This window comes from Sprattus sprattus, assembly GCF_963457725.1.
Source record: "Sprattus sprattus genome assembly, chromosome: 21".
In the NCBI taxonomy this organism is placed as follows: domain Eukaryota; kingdom Metazoa; phylum Chordata; class Actinopteri; order Clupeiformes; family Clupeidae; genus Sprattus; species Sprattus sprattus.
The window spans coordinates 13861923-13879800 of NC_137919.1; the positions used below are offsets into that span (position 1 = coordinate 13861923).

Consider the following 17878-nt stretch of genomic DNA (forward strand, 5'->3'; position numbering starts at 1 on the left):
TCAACTGAAATGAGCAAAGGTGTGTGAGTGTCGGAGGGTCAGGTCAAGTGTAGAGAGACATTTTTTTGTGAGGACTGGCCTTGCCAGGTGTGTGAGTGGTTTGGGTGACTGGGTGCCACTATCTTTAGATCAGCCATCATGCTGCCGTTCTACCTGAACTTGCCTACTTAACGCCCACTGTGATCGGCATGTGTTTCTTTAACACACGCACACATACGCAGCAGAATTTTGTAGAAAGACAAAAATATATGGTTTCACTTTAATTTAACATTTTCACATGTATTATAGTTGTCCATTGCATCTCTGTCCCTCCATCCTTGTGTGTGAGTTCATGGAGACCAGACATGAGTTAGCTTGACTCCCCTGACCAAGGCCACCTTAAAGGCACCCAGTGCAACTTTCGAGGCTTAAAAATAAACATTCAATTTCTAGTCTTTTTTACACGTAGTAAGTTTCAATAACTCCATACCATTACATACCGACATTCAAGCAGCAAAGATGAGATGTCGTTGTGTGGTGAGAACTGATAGAAAATCGATAACAACAACAATCGCCGCCATTTTCTTTATTTTTTGTAACCTACAATAAATAAAGCAGGCTTCCAGTCAATGGAAAAATGGCTTCTCCTCACCGGCGATTGTTGTTGTTTACGATTTTCTATCAGTTCTCACCACACAACGACGTCTCATCTTTGCTCCTTGAATGTCGATATGTAATGGTATGGAGTTATTGAAACTTACTACGTGTAAAAAAGACTAGAAATTGAATGTTTATTTTTCATTGAATGTTGCACTGGGTGCCTTTAAAGCTTTAGGTGTGTGAGTGTTCTGTGTAGGTATTACATGGAAACGTATTTACCATCTCCAAATATATATTTTGATTCTTGAAACTATTTAAAAAATATATATATATATATATATTTGTCCCTGCACTTTTTCTTTCTTTCTCTCTCTCTGTCTTTCTCTCTTTCCATTCTCATCTCTCATCGTGGTTAATCTACAGTGCAGATGGGCTTTGACGAGATTAGGCTTAAAGCAGAGATTCTCTTTCTGACCCCTGCGAGGAGGAGGAGAGGAGAAAGAAGGAACCTAGAGGTTGGGAAGAGACGGAGCAAAGAAGGCATCAGTGCAGGCACTGAAAGGAGAAAGAGAGAGAAGACATTTTCAGAAAACAGACAGATAAACGGGCCTACAATACATCCAGCACTTATGGTTCACTTTGCTCCCCCCCTCTCTCTCTTTGTTTCTCGCTCCAACCCTTGCTCTCTTTCTTAATAAGCTTAGTGTTGGTTAAGGATCTATTTTGAAGGTCATTAACTGCTCTCTGACTATTAGTAGCGTTGGCCTCAGCAGTGAAGAATGAGCAGTAGACTGAAATTGACAGTGAAATTAAACTAATGTTTTAATCAATAACTACTCTATCTCTCTTTCTTTCTCTCTCTTTTTCTTTTCTCTCTCTTGCTTTCTTTCTTCTCTCTCTCTCTCTCTCTCTTTTTCAAAGGCAGACCATGGTGCTATTCTTTGGGCCAAATCCTCTGCAGCTCCACATCTGAACGCACACGCTCAAACGCACTCCCTCCTTCCTCTGGAGGCCTGACCACACAATCATGGAGACCGGCTCAAAGCGGACAAAACATGGCTCACGTTTACACACACACTCCCACGCAGCAGATGCACACTCACACACACGCCTGCGGACTTCATGCAGCCACTGGCTGTGGGTGTGGCTGTGGGTCGCCACAGCAGTGCTATTGCCGGCGGAGGCGTGGGGGACGACCTTCAAGGTGGCGCTGGTGGGGCCCTGGACGTGCGACCCCATGTTCGCCAAGGCGCTGCCCGACCTGGCCGCCCGGCTGGCCATGGCACGCATCAACAAGGACCCCAGGATCAAAGACGGCTACTGGTTCGACTACACGCTGGTGAGCGAGGATTGCCAGACGTCGCGCGCCCTCGCCCGATTCGCCAAGCTCAAGGGCTACGCACACGCCTTCTACGGCCCTTTCAACCCGTCTGTGTGCTCGGCTGCCGCGCTGATGACGAAGAACTGGCACACGGGACTGCTGTCCCCCGGCTGCCTGGACCCCATCACACACACCCCAGCCGACTACACCGACAAGTCGTCCAACGCAGCGATGAAGCCCCGCGGGGCGTACGCCACCTTCATGCGGCCGCTGCCGCTCTCCGCGCGCGTGCTTTTCCAGGTGTTGCGCTTCTTCCGCTGGGCTCACGTGGGAGTGGTCAGTGGCCAGAGCGACCTATGGGAGACCACGGGCCAGGACCTTGCCACCTCCCTGCGCGGGCTGGGGCTGCCCGTCAGCGTGGCGGTCACCATGGAGGAGGACGACGACGGGCCACGGCGAGCGCTGAAAGCCATTCGAGACAAGGACGGGGTCAAAGGTGAGTGGAGCAGGATTGCTGGAACTGTTCTGTATCCTTGTATTGGTCTTTTGTTGTATTGTTGCACGACTCTATCTCATTACAGTTGTGTTCTCGCCTTCTCTGCTTAATCATTTGTTTGGTCTCACTATCTCTCTGTCCTCTCGTTCCCACGTCACTCATCCCTTCCCATAACACTCTCACTCGCTCTCCTACCTCTCTGACACACTCTCTCCCCTCCAAAGCTTCTCTTTCTCATTGCTCTGGCAGTCTTTTACCCCACACTTTCCCTCTCATCTGGGAGAGTCACACCAACTTCTGGCTCTGTGAAGTCCACAGTCCGAGGCAAATAGTCTGGATCAGATTTAAACAGAACCGATTATAAAACTGCACACACCCATAACAAATCTTCTCTTTTTTTTTACTCTTTCTCTCGCTTCGATGGATTCATCCTCTCAGTGGTGATCATGTGCATGCACTCAGCTCTGATTGGTGGAGAGGAACAGAAGCGGCTGCTGACGACGGCGATGGACATGCGCATGGTGGACCGTGGCTATGTGTTCATCCCCTACGACACACTGCTCTACTCACTGCCCTATCAGGACACAGAGTACCCGGCCTTGACCAATGACAGCAAGCTGAGGCGGGCCTACGACAGCGTGCTCACCATCACACAAGAATCGGATGATCGGTCCTTCTATGAGGCCTTCCGTGAGGCACAGAAGAGCTATGAGATCCGCAGTTCAGCAGCACCCGAGCAGGTGATGGACATGAACACACACACACACACACTCATACACACACACACACACACACACGCACACACAAGTGCGTGTTCTAATGTCTGTGTGTGTGTTCATCTACAGGTATCACCTCTCTTTGGAAGCATCTACAACTCTCTCTACTACATCGCCATGGCGGTGGAACAGACGCGCTCGGACACTGGTCGCTGGGTAACGGGCGAGACATTAGCGAATAGCAAAGGCAGGTTCGAGTTTGAGGGGTTCAACCAACAAGTGTACGGAGGGTCGCAAGGCGCTGGAATGCAGGTCCGCTACGTTGTCCTGGACACGGACGGGTTTGGTGGGCGTCTGAAACGCACGCACATGCTGGAGGCCGCGCACACACATGCTCGCTTTGGTGGCCTCAAGTACATGGGCAAGTCCATCCACTTCGCTGGGAGCTCCCCCTCCAGCGACTCCTACTGTTGGTTCAGTCCGTACATGGCCTGCACTGGAGGTACATACCATCTACCTAAGAAGCAGTTGTTCTCACTTTTGAGTTATTTAGAAGTCATAGTTTGTAATACAAAAATTAATATAACCTCCCTGATATTCTTTTTTCATCGTTCTCTCTCTTTCTCTCTTTCTTTCTTTCTTTCTCTCTTCCTCTCTTTCTCTAACTCTCTGTCCGTCTCTGTAGGTTTAAGCGCATCGACACTCCTTTTCCTGTTTCTTTTCGTGTGTGTGTTGGCTGGATTGGCCTTCCATAACAGGTGTGATTCACCTAAATACACACACACACAAACACACACACACACACACACACACACACACACAAATACAACACACATGCAAACACTTTAAAAAGTTTACACACAGGTCCACTGATCGATGCAAAGAACAACTAAAAATCCACAACTGGCACTTTAAATAAAATTTCAGCAGAGCTAATGTTTCCTCTCTGTTTGCGTGTCGTATGTTTTTACAGGGATAAATTCGGCAGTTTTGGTTCCCTCTTCGGTGGTGGTGAGGCTGGACACAGCAAATTAGTGTTGACTCTTGATGATGTCACTTTTATCAACACCTCTGTGAGCAGAAAGGTCAGTAGTGAGAGTATGCTGTGTGTGTGTGTGTGTGTGTGTGTGTGTGTGTGTGTGTGTGTGTGTGTGTGTGTGTGTGTGAGAGAGAGAGAGAAAGAGGAAGCACCAAATTTGGTTTTACCAGGAGGACACACCTGTGTGTGTTATGTGGATGAGTGTGTGTGTGTGTGTGTGTGTTATGTGGATGAGTGTGTGTATCTATGTGTTATGTGTGTGTGTGTGTGTGTGTGTTTGTGTGTGTGTGTGTGCGTGTTATGTGGATGAGTGTGTGTATGTGTGTATGTGTTATGTGGAAGAGTATGAATGTGTGTGTTATGTGGTTGAGTATGTATGTGAGTGTTATGTGGATGAGTATGTGTGTATGTGTTATGTGGATGAGTTTGTGTATGTGTGTATGTTTGTGTATGCTTAGCAGACATTCGCTGGCAGTCTAAGAAAGATTATTGATGTCTGTGTGTAAAAAGAATGTGAGATAAAGCTGTTGGGTGTGTATACGTGTATTTTAAGGCTTAGCATATGTACAGTATGTAGTTGAGTAACACATGATTTGTGTGCGTGTGTGTGTGTGTGTGTGTGTGTGTGTGTGTGTGTGTGTGTGTGTGTGTCTGTGTGTGTGTGTGTGTGTGCGCGTGCGCGTGTGTGTGTTGCAGCAAATTAATGAAGAGAGCATGATGGGGAGCACACTGGATGCCAAAACCCCCGTTCGATCCGTTAGCTATATCAAGGCTTCACCTGGCTCATCAAACGTGGGCATGCATGAGGTGAGCAGTCACATGCGCACACCCACACACACACATGCAAGTGCACTCAGACACACACACACACACACACATCTGCCCTCACACACATACACATATCTTCACTTTTTGTAAATGTTTTGAATTGTTTGGTGGCTGTGTTTGCCAGGGTGAATGGGTGTGGCTAAGGAAACACCCCCAGGGAGACAAGGTGACATCCATCACCCAGAAAACGACTGGCCTCCTACACCAGGTAACGTTGAAATCCAGAAAAGAGACACATCTAACTCCTTTCACCTCAAGTGCTTTGACCCGTTCAAAAGGAATGGACTTAGATAATATGGTGGATAGGTATTGTGAGTCGGTTTTGGGTTCACGGTTCCGGTACGTTTTAGGTACAACAGGGAAAACAAACAAGCAAATAATGCTCCATCGTAAGACTCTGACCTCCTGAACTGGAGCTTGCCCTTGTTTATACAGGCACAACGGACTGATCAATATGCAATACTTTGACCGCTAATTGACACATGATGCCGTCGTTAATGAAATGTCAAAAGGGTATCCACAGACATGTCGGCATAAAGTTGAACACAAATCGTTGGCCAGTGATCCTGACTAATCTGGCTACAGCTGATCGTTACCAACTGGTAAACTGTCAAAACTTTACGGGAAAAATGCACCTTCTAAAAATGATGTTCTGCACCTGTAACATTAGACATAAATAGACTATTTTGACAGTAATTGTTTGGATCACAGCACAAACGGAACCGAGGACGTTGCATACAGATCCAACCGTCCTGTTCTGAACTGTTCTGTAGGAATATTATGGTGGATGATATAGTGTACTAGCACATTCCTAAAACCTGGACAATGAAACAATCAGTTTTGTAAGCCCTTTAATATCTGGTGGTTAACCCAACAGCATCTGGAGTTAGGATTAATTATTAAATTAATTAAATCAGACATTCATTTGCAAATAAAAATCGTGTGAATGTGTGTGTGTGTGTGTGTGTGTGTGTGTGTGTGTGTTGTCTTGTGTGTGTGTGTGGATTGTCATAGTTAAGAGACTTGAGGCATGAGAATCTGAACCTGTACGTGGCGCTCTTCCTGGATGTGGGCATCTTTGCCTCAGTGATGGAACACTGTATCCGCGGAAGCCTGGATGACATGCTGGCCAATGAGGAGATGAGACTGGACTGGATGTTCAAGAGCAACTTAATGCTAGACCTCATCCGGGTAGGCATACATACGCATACATTCTGTACAAACACACACGTATATACATACAGAAACACATTCCCATGGGGAAACACACAGGCACACACACACACTGCAGGCATGAAAACGGGTCAGGGGTGAAAAAGGTGAGGAGGATATTACCCCTCTAGGGGGGTCCGGGGTGTGCCCCCCCGTAAGTAAAATTGTAATATTCCATATTTTAAAGCGTCAATCTGATGCAGTTTGAAATGCTTTTTTTTCCAACCTGGGGAGATCTGGAGAAACGTAGCTTCAGCCATGAGTAAAAAATAATTTTGGCCTCCTTACTTAGTATTATGCAAGCCATTTCATGCCAGCCTGTCACTGGGTCTATCATTTACAGTATATGAGGCACAATGTGGTAAGGGCACCACAAAAGGCTTAATGCATAGCCCCCACGAGAGATGCCGTAACTTAACTTGTCTACTCTTCCATCCATGATTGGCAAGGCCCTTCGCGTTAATATTTCCATGCACTCGCATCCTCCAGTTATTCAACATAATAAATCAGCGGCGAAAAAAACAATACAATCATATATTCTTTAGAAGTACTAAATGATGCAAAATGTAAGGATCTCTTTTCATTTATGGAATTCTTGTCAAGAAAATATGATTCTATTGTTTTTTCGCCGCTGATTTATTATGTTGACTAACTGGATATATATATAAATATATATATATATATATATATATATATATATATATATATATATATATATATATATTTAAATATATGTTAAGCTCCTATTAAAGTATCAATCTACTACTTCTACTTCCAGTGGCACTTGCTCTTGACTGCTTTGCCTCATAGCTTGGCGACTTGGCCGTTTTGAGCAGAGCTCACCTTTCACCAAAGTGCTTATCATGTCAGTGCTCAGGGTCTTGTTTATGGTAACGAGACTGAAAATCGTCATCTGACGTCATGATTTGTTTTATACCTGCAAGGCTTGTAGGTTGACTGGCTGCAATAGTAGGAATTATTTGCTACGTTAACAGTCTGTAGTCAAACACCTTTGCAATGGTCACTTTGCCCCAACAGAGCGATTCAAAGTTAGAACAGGGAGTCTCCGTGGCGTTTGAGTTAATGTAGCTAAGTTATTCAGTACTCCAGTTATTCACACCGTAGCCGTCTCGTAACCAGGCTAATCACATAATATGCTTGCTAACTTTTTTATACAAATGTATCTGAATGTTATACCCCTTGAATTGAATTATCTCGTTAAGTTACCGAACACGTGTTTTAACGTTGTATATGCTTACATTACGGTCACACACAAAAAATGCGTCCAGCAGGGATTCCAAAATTGTCCGGGATTTTGCCAATTAGTTACGTCTTTACACGTTTGGAAACTGTATCTAAGACTTACGTTCCACCTTCTTGCGCGAGCTCTGACTGTAGGCAGAATTGTCATTGGTCAAACTTTCCCAGTGTTGACAGATATTATCCTCCAAATACGATCATTTGGAGCCTTATTTACAATCTGGCAACACTGACGCCTGCCGCCACTGAATATGCCCCCCCACACACACACAAAAACAAAACTCATCGAATCTACACGATTCACGTAGGTCACCTATTTTGTTTTCAAAACGGCGAATTTCGCTGAAAGGTGAGTGATTCTCATGCCTGACACTGAGTGCAGACATAAAACTGCTTTGGTTTTCTGAAGCCATTTTCTATTATGTTGTGTTTGATGCCTCTTTCTCTCTCTCTCACTCCCTCTCTCTCCCTCCTCATAGGGGATGAGGTACCTGCATGGCCGTGGGATCACTCACGGAAAGCTAAAGTCTCGTAACTGTGTGGTGGACGGACGCTTTGTCCTGAAAGTGACTGATTACGGTTATCCCGGCATCCTACAGGCCCAGAACATTGACCTAGTGCCAATCAGCTATGACGGTGACACACACGCACACGAACACATACACACACTTGATACAACAATAACTCTACAAGTTTCATTCAAAATGGTTTCGTCATGCTTTTACATGCATTCTCACAATCATGTTGTTCACATACTGTCTACTGTACACATACAAAAAGATACCAAAACACTCAACATACATTATTTTATACTACTGGGAGTGAAAATCTGTGAGATCCGCAAGATTCATTGTCTCATACGTGAGACGTGACAGATAACAAGTAAGACTTGACAGACTCAAACATCTGTCTTCACACATAGACTTATGCTGTTACATGCACTCTCATACTTGGCCATTTACAATCATATATACAAAATCAAATAAGCATACTTGAGCAGACACACACACATACACATTCACACACACACACACATGCACACACACACACACAGCCGCTGCATTCACACACACACGCACACACACTCATACACACTCACAGATGCACGAATGCACACATACACGCACACACACACACACTCACAAACACTCATAAACACTCACAGACCCATGCATGCACACACACACACACTCACAGACACATATGCATGCACACACACACACAGACACACACACACACACACACACTCACTCCTTTGCTCTCCTCACTGCAGACATGCTATGGACAGCTCCAGAGCTGTTGCGGAACCCCAAACCAAGTGGGACCTTTCCCGGCGACACCTACAGCTTCTCCATCATCGTTCAGGAAGTCATCACGCGCTCCCCACCATTCAGCACGTTGGACATGCCTGCCAAAGGTGAGGACGTATGTATGGACGCATGTATGATCACCTGATTTATGTGAGTGCCTGGTTTTATGGTGAGTAAGAGAGAGTTTGTGTGTTGTGAACGCCCAACGTTCCAAAGACACACCAAGGTCGTTTTCAGCAAGACAGATCCATTTATTAACTTTTAAATTCTCCAACGAAGGTAGTCAGACCTAACAGAAAAGACATAAGCCCACAGGCTTACACGCAGAGATACTACAACCTTTCCCCTCGTCAGCCACGCTTCACACTGACTCTTTAAAAACCCCTGTCTTACTAGTTGCTGTTCAGTGCCAAACTAGTCTAACAGTTTGCAGCTGAGCCTTCAATTAGTGGACGGCCTGACCTCCCTTGTCTCCATGGCACCTACCCAGGGTCCTAAAGCCTGCCCTATATAGCCCTGGTGCGGTATACTCTAGGCCGTCCACCACCTTTCCCAAAGGAATTTGCCCACCTCTAAGCCTAGTGGGGCCCCAAGAGCAACTTGGGGTATCACAGTGTGTGTGTGTGTGTGTGTGTGTTTGTGTGTTTGTAATGCATGTTCATTTTTGGTGAGTAATCAGGAAGCAGCAGTCATGTTTAAGGTGTTACTGATGTATATGTGTTCATATCTGGTGACAAATGTGTGCATTGTCCATTGTCAATTAATTGACGTGTGTGTGTGTGTGTGTGTGTGTGTGTGTGTGTGTGTTGCAGAGGTGGTTGATAAGGTTCGCTCCCCTCCTCCACTATGTCGTCCGGAGGTGTCCCTAGACGATGCTCCTCTAGAGTGTATCCAGATCATGAAACAGTGTTGGAGTGAGGACCCTGAACAACGACCCACATTTGAGGAGATCTTAAAACAGGTAACACACACATACACACACACACACACATACCAACGCGAACACACACACATACCAGCACACACACACACACACACACACACACACACACACACACACACACACATAAGCACAACACAAGCTCTCTCACAAACACACAGTCAAACCCATATACACTAACAGACTCCCACCCACTTTTACTCTTGCTGATGGATTCATCTTGCATTATTGTAACTGTACAGCACTTTAACCTGCCGTATGTATGTGTGTGTTTCTGTGTGCGCAGTTTAAGCAGATTAATAAAGGGAAGAAGACTAACATCATAGACTCCATGTTGCGGATGCTGGAGCAGTACTCGTCCAACCTGGAAGACCTGATCCGAGAGAGGACAGAGGAGCTGGAGGTGGAGAGGCAGAAAACAGACCTACTTATGGGTCAGATGCTACCAAGGTCTGTGACACAACAAAACAAAACAAACAAACAAGGCTGACTGCAGTCCGTTTTTTATTGCACAAACGACTCACTGCAACACACACATGTTATTTATGGAGGCGACACAGGACACACTGCACACACACACACACACACACACAGGCCTGAGGTCGCCGTGAATTCTTGCTCTGCTTTTTTCCCATCCTGGGACATCCTTCTTTCAGGACCCCCAGGAGCAGTGGGCAGCTTCTCAGCGCCCAGGGATCAAGTGAACTGTCAGTCTCGGTCAAGGACGGACAGGAGTGTTCTGTTCTTTTTGCATGATTTTCTGTTGGGGTTCTTAGTGGAGGAAATCCCTTGTGAACACGGGGAGAACATGCAAACTCCACACAGAAAGGCCTGGGAGATAGCCCACCTGAGCACTGAAGGTCTGGGGAGGACCTGCCCCCCAGAGCCAACAGCGCCCCACACACACACACACACACACACTCTCTTCCTTCTCTCCTGTCTTTCTCTCTCTCTTCCTTCTCGCTCTTTACTACGGCCTTTTCTCACACAAAAGGTGTCTAAATAAAGGTTTGTTTTAAATTTTTGATGACAGCAAACCTACTTACTGAAGACATAATGTTAGTGTACTGGCATACATATAGCTATATATATATATAGTAGCCAGTGGCGGCTGGTGGTTTTTAAAGTGAGGGAGGAAGGACTGTGCGCCTGGTTGCCATTGGCCTGCTTATTCCGTTGGTGGCATAAGTATGTGAGATACAAGTTGTTTCAGGGTGTTCTGTGGACTACAGTACTACAAAATAGCAGGCAGGGATACAATTGATACAAAGCCACCAGTGTGGCACCATTGTACTTAAAAAGCTGGTGGGCAGCATGTCTTTGGACTAGACAAGGCCAGAAGGATGCAAAGCCAATTAGTCAAATCAGGCCTACTCTTGATTTAAAAAACTACATTCTAAATTTTGGGCCTACCATTACTAAAGCTATTGGTTATTATTTGACTAATTTTATTTTCAGCTGCAATTGTTTTGACACAAGACCAAAAGTGATGCCATTTAAAATGCTCTGAATCATTCACTAACATCCTTTCCACAATATTAAACAACAAGTTACAAAGGCAACAAGTAAGAGAACATTATTTCAGAACTATTAACATGGGCTGTTAGCCTAACATTGTTTGTGGCAAATGTGGATGTTAATGGATGTTTCAGAATGTTGGTCAATGTGTAGCCTAATTAGAATATACGAAACACATCGCGTTCTGAAACATTAATTAACAATTTCCATTCAGAAAGTCAGCTGAACGTGAACAGTCAGACTAACAATAGGCGTATGAACGATTTAAAAACAAAACACTACAGCCGATTGTTTTTTATGGTACCAGTGAGCTATAAGTAGCCTATTTCGCATACCAATTAGCATTAACGGCAGTGGTTTTACCATTGGTTTAGTGACTCGGATTTTTGGAACAGGTTTCCCTGTTGTTATGATAGGCCTACTAACCTTCTCTCTGTAGCTCAATGAATAAAAAGGTTTGATCAATAAAACATCTTCGTTCTCCATTGCACATCCTCTTTATCTGCAATCTTTCTACAACACTCTTTAAGGGTGACGAGTTATCGATATCCTTCTGCAGAACGGTTGAAGACGGAAACTTCTTTCGGTATTAATGTCTAATCCCCTCCCTCCAACGCCAAATCCGTTGTTTATTGGTTAAGCGATGTTGGCGCAGACTCAGACGCTAGGGAGGTCTTTCCTCCCCTGGGCAATGTAAGTGAATGAGCCCCAACCGCCAGTATCAGAGACAGATTACATTGATCTCAATGGGAGCGAAAGGGAGGACGTCCTCCGTGCAGTAATTTCTTGTTACGATAGGGGGTGCTAATGTTATTTTAACTCAGGGAAACAAATTATAATATGCATAGTATTAAATACTGATATCAAACTGCATTTTTAAAGGAGTTTAGTCAGTTCAATTACAAAAATACATTTCTCCAAAAGTTTGGGGAGGTTCTTCCTCCGTTTCCTCAATGGAAGAACCTCCACTGATAGTAGCATAGTAGCCTTTATAGCAGTGGTGGTCCGTCAGGGCCTTCAAGGCCTTCTCTGCTGGCCTAAACATCATCAGAAAATAAATGTAATAAAATACATTTAATTTGAATATTTTCTTTTCATAAATATGTATTCAATTATTCCCCATAGTCCATTATCTTCATTTCATAGCTTCCAGCATTGTTAATGTATGTTAGAGCTTTCATCCAATCATATTTCAGCTATCATGTGTTGCCACGCTCCGAGCAACCTTCCCCGAGAACAGAAATCTTCCCTGAGGCCTTCAGAATTCACATTGAAGGCCCGTGTACATCTGATTGGTTTTCACAACTGGCTGTTTCAGTTCATTTAAGTTGAATGAACTGAAACAGACAGTTGTGACAAACAATCAGATTTCGAGTTGGCGACACTGGGCCTTCTAGAAGGCCCGGAAGATTTCTTTCCTCGCGTTGAACGTGACACGTAAACGTCCTTTGATTGGATACTGAGGCAGACCGGTGCAGTGCTTCAGTGCTCAGTTTAGCTGGCTAATGCGAAAACGACCTACATCGATTTCAATGCTTATTATGCTAGTTGTTTCAATTAGTAAGACTAAATATAATTACATTAACCAACTCAAATAAACTAGTTTACACCAACTTGATAATTCCAGTTTTTGATACAATTACAACGCCATTTTCAAGACGGAACTTTCAAGAAAAACTGGATATCGTGAGGATGGGAAGTTTAATGAAACTGCTTTGCAGGTGGGACAATGCGATGTTTAGTGGACAAACTTGTTTAAGCTCACATAGGCTACTTTCGGTGGACTAAATAAAACTTTGTAGACTAATCCCTGAAAATCGCCTTTTATTTTTAAGTTGTGACAGTAATATCCAAGCGATCATAACTGAGAGTTTACTACTCTTAATGTATTGTTAATACGGGTGTATTGATTTTAAAAGCTCCGTAAATATGAATAAAGTCGGCTGTACTCGACTATGTTAAGGTGATGCAATGCTCACTTATACTGCCTTTCTGTATAAATATAATGGTTCGAGAGCCATGGCGTCATAATGATGGTATTAGGAGGTGGATTCACTCAGTTTAACATCGTGTAGGACATCGCTGAAGGCCCAGTCGTGAAATGCACGGACCGCCACTGCTTTATAGTAGACCAGGGCCATTTGCGGCCCCTTGGCTGTCCCTGACCGGCCCGCGGAGGTCAATGAGATTCAAACGTTAAACCATAAAAATTCATATTACTATTCATTTGTATACTTATACTACTTACACATTTGGGCACACCTTTTATACTGCAAAAACATGCACATTTTTCATGCTGAATTGAGTTCAGCCTATTGGTCCAGCCCTCCACAACAGTCCGACTATCTCATGTGGCCTCTTGGGGAAATGAATTGCCCACCCCTGCTTTATAGCATAGAAGCAAAGTAGCCTTTTTAGGCGCCCTTGATTCATATGGTCCAATAAAGGGTTTCTACGAGTTTATCTAATCCTTTTGTTCTTCCTACCCTTTAGGACTGTGGCTCAGGCCCTGAAGGCGGGGAAGAAAGTGGAGCCGGAGCACTTTGCTGAGACCACGCTCTACTTCAGCGACATCGTGGGATTCACCACCATCTCCTTCCTCAGCGAGCCCATCGAGGTGGTGGACCTGCTCAATGACCTGTACACACTGTTCGACACCATCATTGGCTGGCATGACGTTTACAAGGTGGGTGGGGCCCAAAAAGTGTGTGTGTGTGTGTGTGTGTGTGTGTGTGTGTGTGTGTGTGTGTGTGTGTGTGTGTGTGTGTGTGTGTGTGTGTGTGTGTGTGTGTGTGTGTGTGTGTGTGTGTGTGTGTGTGTGTGTGTGTGCGTGTGTGTGTGTGCGTGTGTGTGTGTGTGTGTGTGTGTGTTTGTGCTGTTCTCAAAGTAAACATAATGATGGTCACACACTACAGATGGGTCATTTACTCACAGTCTAACCTTTTGACATTTTTGCAGTACCTTATGCATTACTGTACATCGCATGTCAACTGGACTGTACCTGTAATGTTTGTTTGCCATCTTGATTAGACAAACTAAGACCCAATCATTGTCACTCACTAGGACTCCTCTATGCTCCTTTGACCGTTTCTCAACTCTGTGTATACAGACAGTTTGTACAATACAGTTTTGTCTTGTGTTCAGGAAAAAACACGAAAAAACTGTTGTGCGTGTGTGTGCGTGTGATTGAAGGTGGAGACAATTGGTGATGCGTACATGTGTTCGTCTGGTGTTCCGAGTCGGAACGGTAACCGCCACGCACAAGAAATGTCCAACATGGCTTTGGACATCCTTCATTCCATCGGCACATTCCACGTTAAGCACATGCCTGATGTGAAGCTCAAGATCCGCATAGGACTGCACTCAGGTACCTCAAAAATCACATCAGATCACAAACCTCTTCATCTCACATCACCTCACATACCTCATCACCTCACATCACCTCACATACCTCATCACCTCACCTCACCTCACCTCACATCACCTCACATCACCTCACATACCTCATCACCTCACATCACCTCACATCACCTCACCTCACCTCACATCACCTCACATACCTCTTCACCTCACATACCTCATCACCTCACATCACCTTACATCACCTCACATACCTCCTCACCTCACCTCACCTCACCTCACATACCTCATCACCTCAAATACCTCATTACCCGACGTACCTCATCACCTCACATCACCTCGAATCACCTCACATTACCTCACATACCTCCTCACCTCACATACCTCATCACCTCAAATACCTCATTACCTGACGTACCTCATCACCTCACATACCTCATCACCACACAAACCTCATCACCTCACATCAAATCACCCCACATCAGACTTTGGGGGTTGGGTTGTCAGTGTATCAGTGCTCTTAAGTTATCAGATCACAACAGCTGACTTTATGTGTCTTCTCTTACCGGTATGTTTGTCAAGAACTCTCTCTTGTCTCTTGTCCATGTGTTTCGGGTACACAAGTGTCCTTGGTTGTGTGAAAAACCTGAAAGATGAGTGCACACAGCATGGTATAGGATCCTATCTTACTTTGAGGCCATGGCCTACCCAAGTCTAAACACCTGAAGAAGGCCCCTGGCTGGTGCAAAGTGCAAATGACAGGGGGCAGACTCCCTTTGTCAGAGAAGACCCATTTGGTTGGAGAGCACAAACTCTGGCGTGAAAAGTTCAAGGTGTTTTTAAAACGGTTAGAGGTTGGATCCTGAACAAAGTCCAAAAGGGGGCCTGAGGTAGTTAAGTAAAATCCCCAAAACAGCATCTGCTGTAACTTTATCTGACCAACGCATGCCAGCCTAGGCCTCCAACCTGTGGCATATACAGTATGCATAAGAGGCAGACCAGTGCCTCCTGGTGGATGGAAAATGTTTGAGGAAGTGTGCTGTCTAACTAGTGAGGTACTACCAGTGAGGTACAACAGTGTTAGGAATTGGTGCATGGAGTCGAAGCTAACAAAGAGGTGAAAAGAAACATTCAAAGTCGCTCCACCAGATCTTTGCACGTATATTTAAAAGGGCTTATTATACTCTCACTCTCGCTATCTATCTATCTATCTATTTATCTCTCTATCAATCTAAATATCTTTAAACCTATTTATCTGTCTGTCTATTTCTATCTATCTATCTATCTATCATTCGATCTATCTATTTATCTATCTATTTATCTATCTATCTCTGTCTGTCTCAGGGCCTGTGGTAGCAGGTGTGGTGGGCTTGACAATGCCACGCTACTGTCTCTTTGGAGACACTGTCCAAATCGCCTCCGGAATGGAGTCCGGTGGCCTGCGTGAGTATTTGCCCCTACCAGTGCATTTCCTTACAGTTTCAAACATAAAGAACACAGCAGCATACTGTCTCCCCAGGCTAGGCTCGTTCATAGCATAGGCTCCCCAGGCTAGGCTTGTTCATAGCATAGGCTCCCCAGGCTAGGCTAGTTCATAGCATAGGCTTTCAAGGCTAGGCTAGTCCATAGCATAGGCTTCCAAGGCTAGGCTAGTTCATAGCATAGGCTTCCAAGGCTAGGCTAGTTCATAGCATTCCTTGTTTGTCTTTGTGTCTTATGGGTGATGGGTTTGTGCTTTTACAGCCCAGAGAATCCACATAAATCAGAGCACCGTGGATATTCTGACAAGCTTGAAGCTCGGCTATCACCTTCCTGTCAGAGCAAATCCAAATCTAAAGGTAAGCACACACATACATTCACACACATTAAAGTACACATTGTATTTACACAGTGACGCTTGCATTATTTATTTCTCTTATACACACAGACACAGTAGCATACTCAATATTATACACACACACATTCACACACGCACAGATTTTAATGCACTAAAATGTATTGGTCTCTCTAGAAAGGGGCTGAGAAAACGTACTGGCTGGCCGGGAGAGATGGCTACGAAAAAGTACTACCTGTACCACCAGACCTTGTTGGAGGGTAAGAGAGAAAGTGTGTGTGTGAAAGGAAATAAATTGGGACGGAGACTGTGTGTGGTGTGTTTCTTTGGTTGGAAATAGGGTTGTGTGATTGCGGTCAACTTGTGAAGTAGTCTCTGTAATTAAGTGTTTTTAGGCTTGAGTTTGTATCTGTATTTGTGTTAAGCATACTGTATTACTTTGTAGTGCGTAGTTTCTTCAGCTAACTTCTCCACTCTTTCAGGGCGAGTAACCACGGCATCAACATTAATGATCTCCCCGTCGAACGCAGACAGAAGTTCATCGAAAGACAGAAAGTGAAGAAATGAGAGAACAGGTGCTGCCCTCCTCTCCTCTCCTCTTCCCTCTGTCTCTGTTCATCCCTCCTCTCCTCTCCTCTTTGTCTCTGTTCATCCCTCCTCTCCTCTTCCCTCTGTCTCTGTTCATCCCTCCTCTCCTCTTCCCTCTGTCTCTGTTCATCCCTCCTCTCCTCTCCTCTTCCCTCTGTCTCTGTTCATCCCTCCTCCCCTCTTCCCTCTGTCTCTGTTCATCCCTCCTCTCCTCTTCCCTCTGTCTCTGTTCATCCCTCCTCCCCTCTTCCCTCTGTCTCTGTTCATCCCTCCTCCCCTCTTCCCTCTGTCTCTGTTCATCCCTCCTCTCCTCTCCTCTTTGTCTCTGTTCATCCCTCCTCTCCTCTTCCCTCTGTCTCTGTTCATCCCTCCTCTCCTCTTCCCTCTGTCTCTGTTCATCCCTCCTCCCCTCTTCCCTCTGTCTCTGTTCATCCCTCCTCCCCTCTTCCCTCTGTCTCTGTTCATCCCTCCTCTCCTCTCCTCTTCCCTCTGTCTCTGTTCATCCCTCCTCCCCTCTCCTCTTCCCTCTGTCTCTGTTCATCCCTCCTCTCCTCTCCTCTTCCCTCTGTCTCTGTTCATCCCTCCTCTCCTCTTCCCTCTGTCTCTGTTCATCCCTCCTCTCCTCTCCTCTTCCCTCTGTCTCTGTTCATCCCTCCTCTCCTCTTCCCTCTGTCTCTGTTCATCCCTCCTCTCCTCTCCTCTTCCCTCTGTCTCTGTTCAGCCCTCCTCCCCTCTTCCCTCTGTCTCTGTTCATCCCTCCTCTCCTCTTCCCTCTGTCTCTGTTCAGCCCTCCTCCCCTCTTCCCTCTGTCTCTGTTCATCCCTCCTCTCCTCTTCCCTCTGTCTCTGTTCATCCCTCCTCCCCTCTTCCCTCTGTC

General features: G+C 45.3%; 1 protein-coding gene across 1 annotated transcript; it reads left to right on the forward strand.

Annotated features, from left to right (window-relative positions):
• Positions 1-1606: 1606 nt before the first annotated feature.
• On the forward strand, positions 1607-16980 carry LOC308382424 (retinal guanylyl cyclase 2-like; the record flags this gene model as incomplete). Its single annotated transcript, XM_080860149.1, has 18 exons — positions 1607-2396; positions 2835-3136; positions 3242-3614; positions 3798-3870; positions 4086-4197; positions 4848-4958; positions 5104-5187; positions 5994-6170; positions 7931-8087; positions 8725-8868; positions 9574-9722; positions 9988-10151; positions 13713-13905; positions 14412-14586; positions 15924-16022; positions 16323-16417; positions 16591-16673; positions 16896-16980. 18 exons carry the CDS (start codon positions 1607-1609, stop codon positions 16978-16980), a joined length of 3366 nt encoding a protein of 1121 aa, XP_080716275.1.
• Positions 16981-17878: the final 898 nt, after the last annotated feature.